General features: G+C 43.3%; 1 protein-coding gene across 1 annotated transcript; it reads right to left on the bottom strand.

Annotated features, from left to right (window-relative positions):
• Window positions 1–2,279: 2,279 nt before the first annotated feature.
• On the bottom strand, window positions 2,280–7,560 carry hspa13 (heat shock protein 70 family, member 13). Its single transcript, XM_061878699.1, has 5 exons — window positions 7,394–7,560; window positions 6,972–7,312; window positions 5,851–6,064; window positions 3,319–3,486; window positions 2,280–3,243 (listed from the first exon to the last, which is right to left on the bottom strand). The coding sequence occupies exons 1-5, from the start codon at window positions 7,416–7,418 to the stop codon at window positions 2,675–2,677; spliced, it is 1,317 nt and encodes a 438-aa protein (XP_061734683.1). The 5' UTR covers window positions 7,419–7,560; the 3' UTR covers window positions 2,280–2,674.
• Between the last annotated feature and the right edge of the window lie 4,216 nt (window positions 7,561–11,776).

Raw genomic sequence — 11,776 nt, 5'->3', positions numbered from 1 at the left:
GAAGTGTCACTATGACGTGACGAGTTTGACCCGGCAGTAATTCAAGGCAGACGCATACTATATGCCCGGCGGCAATTCAAGGAAATACGGTATGTTTAACTCTGCAAATGTAAGATTTATTAGGTTAGGTTTTTGCTGGGCATAGGATCTTTCGCCAACTTTATTTTATAAATAACTTAATAAAGCCAACTTTGAATCGTTTTTTTCATTGTTGTGTCAATTGCTACATTTTGAATATGGTTTACAAACTCATGGTATAAGTTTGCGGGCACAGGAGACAGAAATGTTCAATTGATATGTCTTAACCCACGTCTTTACCATGAATTGATTAACATGGACCCCGACTTAAACAAGTTGATAAACGTATTCGGGTGTTACCATTTAGTGGTCAATTGTAGGGAATATGTACTGTACTGCGCAATCTACTAATAAAAGTTTCAATCAATCAATCAATCAATCAAAAACGCGGACCCCGACTTAAAGAAGTTGAAAAACTTATTCGGGTGTTACCATTTAGTGGTCAATTGTACGGAATATGTACTGTACTGTGCAATCTACTAATAAAAGTTTCAATCAATCAATCAAAAACGCGGACCCCGACTTAAAGAAGTTGAAAAACTTATTGGGGTGTTACCATTTAGTGGTCAATTGTACGGAATATGTACTGTACTGCGCAATCTACTAATAAAAGTTTCAATCAATCAATCAATCAATCAAAAACGCGGACCCCGACTTAAAGAAGTTGAAAAACTTATTCGGGTGTTACCATTTAGTGGTCAATTGTACGGAATATGTACTGTACTGTGCAATCTACGAATTTAAGGCCTACTGAATCGAGATGTTCTTATTTAAACGGGGATAGCAGGTCCATTCTATGTGTCATACTTGATCATTGTGCGATATTGCCATATTTTTGCTGAAAGGATTTAGTAGAAAAAAACGACGATAAAGTTCGCAACTTTTGGTCGCTAATAAAAAAGCCTTGCTTGTACCGGAAGTAGCAGACGATGTGCGCGTGACGTCACGGGTTGTAGGGCTCCTCACATTGTTTATAATCATAGCCACAAGCAGCTAGAGCTATTCGGACAGAGGAAGCGACGATTTCCCCATTAATTTGAGTGAGGATGAAATATTCGTGGATGAGGAAAGTTAGAGAGAAGCACAAAAAAAAGAAAAGGCGACGGCTCCAGTGGGACCGTTTCAGATGTAATTAAACACATTTACTAGGATAATTCTGGAATATCCCTTATCTGCTTATTGTATTAATAGCGTTTTAGTGAGATTGTAAAGTCATACCTGAAAGTTGGATGGCTGCGGTGAACGCCAGTGTCTCTGAGAGAAGCCGAAGAGCTAAGATCACAGCTGCCATTTTGAGCTATAGGAGGTCGCATATTCTACTCAAGTCTCCGGTAAGAGCCGACTTAATATCACAATTTTCCCATCCAAAAACTTGCTGGTTGTCGTAGAGAAACATGTTCGCTTGACCGCTCTGTGTTAAAGCTTCACAACAAACAAAGAAACACCGGCTGTGTTTCGGTTGCTAAAGGCAACTGCAATCCACCGCTTTCCACCAACAGCATTCTTCTTTGACGTCTCCATTATTAATTGAACAAATTGCAAAAGATTCAGCAACACAGATGTCAAAATTACTGTGTAATTATGCGATGAAAAGAGACGACTTTTTGCCGTGTGTGGTGCTGAAATGTCCAGTCCAACCAATAACGTCACAAGCACGCGTCATCATAAGCGTCATCATTCTGCGACGTCTTCAACAAGATACCTCGTGGGAAATTTAAAATTGTAATTTAGTAAACTAAACCGGCCGTATTGGCATGTGTTGCAATGTTAATATTTCATCATTGATATATAAACTATCAGACTGCGTGGTTGGTAGTAGTGGGTTTCAGTAGGCCTTTAAATATGGTTTACAAACTCATGGTATGAGTTTGCGTGCATAGGAGATGGAAATGTTCTTTTGATACGTCTTAACCTACGTCTTTACCATGAATTGATTAACGTGGACCCCGACTTATACAAGTAAAAAAACGTATTCAGGTGTTACCATTTAGTGGTCAATTGTACGGAATATGTACTGTACTGTGCAATCTACTAATAAAAGTCTCAATCAATTTCCATTTTGATAAGCGCACTAGCGACACCTACATGCCGTAAGGAGAACAGCAACGGCTCGTACGTACAGCATGGCTCACAAGTTTACTGCATTGAGTACAAAGCAACTTTTCCCAACAAACTGTAGCGAAACAACTGAAGCATACAAGTGCGTTATTAAATATTTATGTGAATGACCATAATTAAAAATCCAAACATAAAAGTTTAAGCTGTTAGAACTGTTTGTTGTTGAGCAGTAGTATAATACAACACATTAGGCTTGTGTTGGTCAAATGGCACCTCAAAACTGCTTGGGAACTGTCAAACTGTCCCAATTTCTCTTCATTTTTTTTTTCTCTTTGAGATATTCAACCGACAACCCTGTGGTCCCCGTGCATTGTAACAGTGGGACTCCTCCCTGAGAAAGTAATTACACAAGTTGTGTACAATTAAAGTGCTAGTTGGCCCTTTTTTCTTCAAGTATGACTGCGTGTCCAAAAGGAATGTTGTCGATGCCAGCGTACGTACATTCAGGCTGTCTACACAGTCTCCAAATAAACACACTCTAGCTGAAGTTTGTCTTTCGAAGATGTCTGTTGGGGATCTCGATGGCGCTGACTTGTAGCGGCCACGAGCCCCCCATGATGCCGGCCTGGATGGCCACGCCCATCACCACGGCCAGATCGGGGTCCACCGACGTGTTGGGTTCCTTCCCGAAATACTCGCTGATGAGCCTCCTGATGCGCGGTATCCTGGTGGAGCCGCCTACCAGGACGATCTCGTCCACCTCGGCTTTTCCCAGGTGGCCTTCGGCGAGCACCGTCTCCACGGGGGCCAGGATCTTCTGGAACAGGTCCTCGTTCAGCTCCTCGAAGAGTTGGCGGGTGACCGTCACCTGGAAGAGGACCTTCGCCGGGGCCGAGCTTTCTGCTGCGTTGTCAAGGAGATGCAGCGGCACCCTGATGGCGGCGCTAGGTTGGAGGGTAAGGTTGAGCTTGGCGGCCTCCACGGCTTGGCGGAGGCGATGGATGTCCGCCTTCAGAGTGGGCGGGACCCCGTACTCCTGTCGGACTCGCTCCGTGGCGTACTGGAGCAACCTCTGGCTGAAGTCTTGTCCTCCTAACTTGTTGTTGCCTGCACAAAAAAAAAAAAAAACTGTTTGAAAACAAGCCGGGAAGGTCTGCTCGGTCCACGGAGAAGGACTTTTACCGGCCATGGCTCTTGTGAAGAACATGCCGCCCTGCTTGTTGAGCAGAGACACGTCCAGGGTTCCTCCGCCGAGGTCCACCACCAGCACATTGAACACGTCCACCTTGTGCAGGCCGTACGCCATGGCCGCTGCTGTCGGCTCGTTGATCACGCGCAGAATCTCCAAACCTGCAAGGCCCAAAATTAGCTTGTTTGTGACAACAAGAACTATTTAAAGGCCTACTGAAACCCACTACTACCGACCACGCAGTCTGATAGTTTATATATCAATGGTGAAATATTAACATTGCAACACATGCCAATACGGCCTTTTTAGTTTACTAAATTGCAATTTTAAATTTCTCACGAAGTGTCCTGTTTTTTCCAGCCCGATCCAAGCTATAAGTAGTCTGCTTTAATCGCATAATTACACAGTATTCTGGACATCTGTGTTGCTGAATCTTTTGCAATTTGTTCAATTAATAATGGAGAAGTCAAAGTAGAAAGATGGAGGTGGGAAGCTTTTAGCCTTTAGCCACACAAACACAGCCGGTATTTACTTTTTTTAAGCAGTCAAGCAAACATGGATCCCGACCACATGTCAACCGGCAGGTTTCGGTGAGAAAATTGTGGTAATAAGTCTGCTCTTATCGTAGTTATGAGCGGAGCTCACGTCCTCCTGCAGCTGCGGACTATTACCTCCTCACACCGGAGACACTGGCGGTCACCACACCCGTGGCCACACCCCTCCGACTTTCAGGTACTATATAATCTCACTAAAGCACTAGCAACACAATAGGCAGATAAGGGATTTTCCAGAATTGTCCTAGTAAATGTGTCTAATAACATCTGAATCGCTCTCACTGCCCTCACCTTTTTTTTCTTTTCTTGTCCTTCACTCTCAATATCCTCATCCACAAATCTTTCATCCTCGCTCAAATTAATGGGGAAATTGTCGCTTTCTCGGTCCGAATCGCCCTTGCTGCTGGTTATTATGATTATAAACAATGTGAGGATCCCTACAACCAGTGACGTCACGCGCACATCGTCTGCTACTTCCGGTAAAGGCAAGGCTTTTTTTAATAGCAACCAAAAGTTGTGAACTTTATCGTGGATGTTCTCTACTGAATCCTTTCAGCAAAAATATGGCAATATCGTGAAATGATCAAGTATGACACATAGAATGGACCTGCTATCCCCGTTTAAATAAGAAAATCTCAATTCAGTAGGCCTTTAACGCTATACAAAAATGCTTGGCACAACATCAATCAATCAATGTTTACTTATATAGCCCTAAATCACTAGTGTCTCAAAGGGCTGCACATAGAAGGGTTTTTTTTCTGACCCAAATTCTGCAATTCATTTGCTCTGTTAAATCTTTTCAATGTCTAAATTAATGATCCTCAAACTATGGTAATCCATCTAGTGGTGCGCCAAAGAATCAATTCAATATTTAAACAGTGGTATGGTTCAAATTGTGTGTAATTTTACACTGGCCAAAATTGTTAAATAAAACCTCTGCCTTGTTTTTAATGAATACTTGGGCCTGCTACGCCAGTGTTTTTCAACCACTGTTGTCAGGTTTGCTGTGGGAAATGATGCAACTTCACCTAATTAGTCCCAAAAATATTTTTTGTAAATCAATAATTATAATCTGCAAATGATGTGCCGTTGCTTAGTGTCTGTTGTGTACAACTCAGCAGGGTAACTACGTAATACTCCATATCAGAAGGTAGCAGCTGGTAGTTAATAGCTTTGCAAAATTCGGAATGTGTCGGGTGAAATGAGGATGGTTTGTTGTGATCCCAAAGTGTAAAACGTAAAAAGGTATGTAACGCTTAAACCAAAAACAAACAAAAGGGAAGGGAAAAGGCAATGGCTATGCAAAATAAAAGGAAAACTGAACTGGCTACAAAGTAAGCAGAAACAGAATGCTGGACGACAGCAAAAATTTACGGCGTCCACAAAGTACAGCCGTACATGAAATGACAATCAACAATGTCCACACAAAGAAGGATAGCAACAACTTAAATAGCCTTGCTTGCGAACACAAAGCAGGTGCACGGAATAGCGCTCAAAGGAAGACATGAAAGTGCTACAGGAAAACACCAACAAAACAGGAAGGGCCACCAAAATAACAGCGCAAGACAAGAACTAATAAAGCACTGCACACAGGAAAACCAACAAACGACCTGGTGGAGTTCCATTTTTTAACGTTTTCTGCTGATGGTGTGCCTCCAGGATTTTTTTAATTAAAAAAAGGGGCCTTGCCTCAAAAAAGGTTGAAAAACTCTGCTACGTGACTGTATTTTAATTTTGGTCATTATGGTGGTACTTGGAGAGCCAAATGTTTTCTGAGGTGGTCCTTTGTGAAAAAAGTTTAACAACCACTGGTCTAAATGATGGATAGAGAGGCTATATGTGTCAGACTAGGGGGGGTTTGCACAATCACAAAGTTTTGCCAGCCTTTGGTCAAAACAACTTCTTAATAACAACAACAACCTCCAGGCAACCTTTTCTAATAGAAATATTGAAGTCTCCTTGTTCTCTGACCTGCGAGATTGGCGGCCCTGATCGTGTGGTTCCTTTGCGTCTCGTCGAACTCTGCGGGCACGGAGATGACGGCGCTGCGGACGAGGGCGTCGAGCCGTCGCTCGGCCATCTTCTTCATCTTCAGCAGCAGCCTGGAGCCGATGAACTCTGGGGTCACCGTGAAGCTGCCGTTGGCGGTAATGGCGAACTCTGCGCTCCCATTGTTGTTAATAACCTGTAGGGGGCGAGGGAGCAAGTTACTTACGAGCACAGGCGTCAAACTCAAGGCTCAGGGGCCAAATCTGGCCAGCCACATTACTTAATGTGGTCCCTCATTTTATTTTATGTTATCTGATTCAAACCCAGACTTCCCTTTCCCCAGCCACTTCGTCTAGCTCTTCCCGGGGGATCCCGAGGCGTTCCCAGGCCAGCCGGGAGACATAGTCTTCCCAACGTGTCCTGGGTCTTCCCCGTGGCCTCCTACCGATTGGACGTGCCCTAAACACCTCCCTGGGGAGGCGTTCGGGTGGCATCCTGACCAGATGCCCGAACCACCTCATCTGGCTCCTCTCGATGTGGAGGAGCAGCGGCTTTACTTTGAGTTCCTCCCGGATGGCAGAGCTTCTCACCCTATCTCTAAGGGAGAGCCCCGCCACACGGCGGAGGAAACTCATTTCGGCCGCTTGTACCCGTGATCTTATCCTTTCGGTCATGACCCAAAGCTCATGACCATAGGTGAGGATGGGAACGTAGATCGACCGGTAAATTGAGAGCTTTGCCTTCCGGCTCAGCTCCTTCTTCACCACAACGGATCGGTACAACGTCCGCATTACTGAAGACGCCGCACCGATCCGCCTGTCGATCTCACGATCCACTCTTCCCTCACTCGTGAACAAGACTCCTAGGTACTTGAACTCCTCCACTTCCAACACAATCAATATATATTTGGCAATTTCCAAAATTGCCAAAAAGATTGTGCCTTATACAAATTTGGGCCCATTGATTTGCAAAATGTGCACCACACATTATTCAAATATATAGCTGGAAGCAATTTGCAAAAATATTGCGCATTATACAAATTGCTCCCATTGGTATTGTGCTTACAACATTATGACCATGACGTCATATTTTATGGCGCCCACCTTGAAGGGGTAGCGGCGGCTCTCTTGCTCCAGCAGCCCGGGAGCAAAGATCTTCCCGATGAACCTCTTGGCATCATAGATGGTGTTCTGGGGGTCCTTGTCCGCCACGTCCACGGCCTCATGTCCGACGAGCACCGCCATGTCGGTGAAGGTGACGGCGCTGGGGATGCTCGTCCTGCCCTCCTCGTCCGCGATCACTTCCACCTCCCCGCTGCCAGGGTGAAACACACCCACCGAGCAGAAAGTGGTGCCCAAGTCCAGGCCGATCACATGTGGCTTGGGCGGCGGCAAGTACTGCTGGCCCAAATAACCCGCCAGGAACAGTCCCAAGATCACGGAACCTGGAAGCCAAACGCACACATTTCTAAACCTAGCTTTGACCCGACTTTTTTTCTTTAAAGCTCGTTAAACATTCAACTTACCTATTATTGACACCTCCCCCGCCATATTGACGTATTTTCAAGACGGCGTCCCGCCGCTAAAATAGCCAATATTTGTTGTTAAAAACACAAACACGCCGCTAAGTCTCAGCTCTGCTAATAATGCGACACCGAGACTTCCTAGTACACGTCAGCGTTGACCGTGGCGAGGTGGATGCTGGGTAATGTAGGTAAATTCAACACGCAACAAGACAACGGTTTGAGAAGAAAACAGCATTTCCCAGGCTCCTTTGCGAGACACAAACATCGCATTGGGGCTTCACGGTGGAACAGGGGTTAGTGCAGGGGTGTCAAACTCATTTTAGATCGGGGGCCACATGGAGAAAAATCTACTCCCAAGTGAGCCGGACTGGTAAAATCCCTGCACGATAACTTAAAAATAAAGACAGTTTTCTGTGTTTAAAAATGGAAGAAGGACTTTCTGAAAATGTACAAATCATAATGTTGTTTTTTTTACACTTACATGTTGCAATTAATAATATTCAATCAATCAATCAATCAATGTTTATTTATATAGCCCCAAATCACAAATGTCTCAAAGGACTGCACAAATCATTACAACTACAACATCCTCGGAAGAACCCACAAAAGGGCAAGGAAAACTCACACCTAGTGGGCAGGGAGAATTCACATCCAGTGGGACGCCAGTGACAATGCTGACTATGAGAAACCTTGGAGAGGACCTCAAATGTGGGCAACCCCCCACCCCCCTCTAGGGGACCGAAAGCAATGGATGTCGAGCGGGTCTAACATGATGCTGTAAAAGTTCAATCCATAGTGGCTCCAACACAGCCGCGAGAGTTCAGTTCAAAGCGGATCCAAGACAGCAGCGAGAGTCCCGTCCACAGGAGACCATCTCAAGCGGAGGCGGATCAGCAGCATAGAGATGTCCCCAATCGATACAGGGTGCGGTCCATCCTGGGTCTCGACTCTGGACAGCCAGTACTTCATCCATGGTCATCGGACCGGACCCCCTCCACAAGGGAGGGGGGGACATAGGAGAAAGAAAGGAAGCGGCAGATCAACTGATCTAAAAAGGAGGTCTATTTAAAGGCTAGAGTATACAGATGAGTTTTAAGGTGAGACTTAAATGCTTCTTCTTTATTTGTCGTTATTTATTTTTTTCTGAATGAATTGATTGATTGATTGATTGATACTTTTATTAGTAGATTGCACAGTACAGTACATATTCCGTACAATTGACCACTAAATGGTAACACCCGAATAAGTTTTTCAACTTGTTTAAGTCGGGGTCAACGTTAATCAATTCATGGTGCAAATATATACTATCAACATAATACAGTCATCACACAAGTTAATCATCATAGTATATACATTGAATTATTTACATTATTTACAATCCGGGGGGTGGGATGAGGAGCTTTGGTTGATATCAGAACTTCAGTCATCAACAATTGCATAGAATGATGTGATAATGTTCAGTCAACTCATTGGTGTTCATTTTCAATCAATCAAGATTAAATATCAAAATCAAATTACAGTATGCTATGTATGCAGTTTGATCATTTTCCTCGATTGATGTGCTAACAGCATGTGGTTTATTTTGTACATATGTACCATCCTCTACAGAGATACAAAGAATTGCTATTGCAACATCCAGTAGACACATGTAGAACAGCTGTTTCTTTCATTCAAAAATTTCAGGTTAATTTGTATACTTGGCAAACTCATCCCGCTGGACGGATAAAACCTGTTCCTAATACACACATATATATATATATATACACCCCTGGGTTAGTGCGTCTGCCTCACAATATGAAGGTCCTGAGCAAATTTGTGCTTTGCTTTAAAGATGTGATTTTTAGTTTTACACTGTATAAACAAAAATTTAAAAAGGAATTCTACCTTTGCAACCTCATTATTCTATTGGCTAACTTTTGTATTCATAAATGTAAGTTTCTCAATACCCGAACCTGTCTTTTGTGCCTTTAAAAAATATTTTGAACTTTACTTTAAAACGCTCTCTACCTCTAACAACGAAAAAGCTGTGAAAACGATGATGCTGTGTTCCAAATTTAAGTTAATTAATGAATCTGAATGAGCCTATGGCTTTGCACCTGGTTATATATATACCGTATTTCCTTGAATTGCCGCCGGGGCATACTTGCCAACCCTCCCGGAGACTCCCGAAATTCAGCGCCTCTCCCGAAAACCTCCCGAAAGAATTTTTCTCCCGGAAATCTCCCGAAATTCACGCCCCCTCCAGCTCCATGCGGACATGAGTTGGGACAGCCTGTTTTCACGTCCGCTTTCCTGTTATATAAACAGCTAGCCTGCCCAATCACGTTACAATATCTACGGATTTTTTATAAAAAACTGCACACACAAGGAAACTAAGCAGCCATGGCGACGCCGTCTGTAATAGAGTGATTCTATGTTGTCTGTTGCCATCTCCGGGTGAATGTTGGCTATAGCGTTATGGGGTTGCTTTTGGATTGGCCAACGATTTACGTGGTGTTGTGCACCTGACGGCAAGTGACTCTCACCAGTACGCAAATGGCAGAACAAAGGTTACTCAAATAGTGAAAGGTAACTCTTGTTACCTTGTTTTTTAGTAACCAGCAAGCACAGTACAGTTAGTAGAACAACTGTGTTTTTATTACTGTGTATTTGATAGGTGCCGTCTGAAATTCAACTATTTATTTTATTTATATATATGATAAAATAAATATATATAGCTAGAATTCATTGAGAGTCACGTATTTCATACGGTTTAGCTCAGTTGGTAGAGTGGCCGTGCCAGCAACTTGAGGGTTGCAGGTTCAATTGCCGCTTCTGCCAACCTAGTCACTGCCGTTGTGTCCTTGGGCAAGACACTTTACCCACCAGTGCCACCCACACTGGTTTGATTGTAACTTAGATATTGGGTTTCACTATGTAAAGTGCTTTGAGTCACTAGAGAAAAAGCGCTATATAAATATAATTCACTTCACTTTACTTATGTATATATATGGATGTATGTATAAATATATATATATATATATATATATATATATGAAATACTCGAGTTGGTGAGTTATACTCGTCCCCTCTTAACCACGCCCTCGGCCAAAACACGCCCCCAACCACGCCCCCGCCCCCCACCTCCCGAAATCGTTCAAGGTTGGCAAGTATGCGCTGGGGCGCTAATAATTTAAAACCTCTTCTCACTCCTGCGCTTACCAAAGGCATGCGGTAAAAGTAAGCATGCACTAATTATTTTAAAACCTCTTCTCACTCCGGCACTTACCAAAGGTATGCAGTAAAAATTTGAGTGTGATGTAAGCTTGGACCTTAAATCCTACTGATTAGCTCTTAATCTTCATCCCTTTATGCGAATTCAAATTACCGGTATTGAAATCAGCCTCCTCCATTTTGAAAATGATGACACGGGAAGTGTCACGAGTTTGACCAGGCGTTAATACTAAGCATGCGCTAATTATTTTGTGAAGCGAGTTTGACCCGGCAGTAATTCAAGGCAGGCGCATACTATATGCCCTGCAGCAATTCAATGAAATACGGTATATTTTTTTGTATTCTATTTTGTTACATTGAATTTAGAACCCCCTGGCGCTGTTTTGTACTGTTTTTGTAATGTTTTGTAATGTTTTATATTGTTGTTGAACTATTTTGTTTATTGTTCCTCATCTGTTTGTTATTGTTGAAATTTATAAATAAACATAAAAAAATATATAAAAAAATACAAAGGTACTGAGTAGTCAGGGTTCAATCCCGGGCTCGGGATCTCTCTGTGTGGAGTTTGCATGTTCTCCCCGTGACTGCGTGGGTTCCCTCCGGGTACTCCGGCTTCCTCCCACTTCCAAAGACATGCACCTGGGGATAGGTTGATTGGCAACACTAAATTGGCCCTAGTGTGTGAATGTGAGTGTGAATGTTGTCTGTCTATCTGTGTTGGCCCTGCGATGAGGTGGCGACTTGTCCAGGGTTTACGCCGCCTTCCGCCCGATTGTAGCTGAGATAGGCGCCAACGCCCCCCGCAACCCCAAACGGGAATAAACGGTAGAAAAATGGATGGATGGATGAAAACATCGCATTGGGAGAAAAAGAGACGTTTTCGTACATTTCTCATATTTGTAGTTTTTTATTCATTGATATATTGTTGCTTTAAATCCGACAATATAATGTTGGCCCTGCGATGAGGTAGCGAGTTGTCCAAGGTGTACTCTGCCTTCCGCCCGAATGCAGCTGAGATAGGCTCCAGCGACCCCAAAAAGGACAAGCGGTATAAAATGTAATGGATGGAATATAATTTGTGTACACACGCAGTATATATAATTAAAAATATATAAAATGCAATATTATTCCACTAGTATTATTTTCATTGTTGATTGATTAATTGAAACT

Source organism: Nerophis ophidion, linkage group LG18 (genome assembly GCF_033978795.1).
Source record: "Nerophis ophidion isolate RoL-2023_Sa linkage group LG18, RoL_Noph_v1.0, whole genome shotgun sequence".
NCBI lineage: Eukaryota > Metazoa > Chordata > Actinopteri > Syngnathiformes > Syngnathidae > Nerophis > Nerophis ophidion.
The sequence above is the reverse complement of the archived record's forward strand: the minus strand, read 5'-3'. Positions and strand labels throughout refer to the sequence as shown.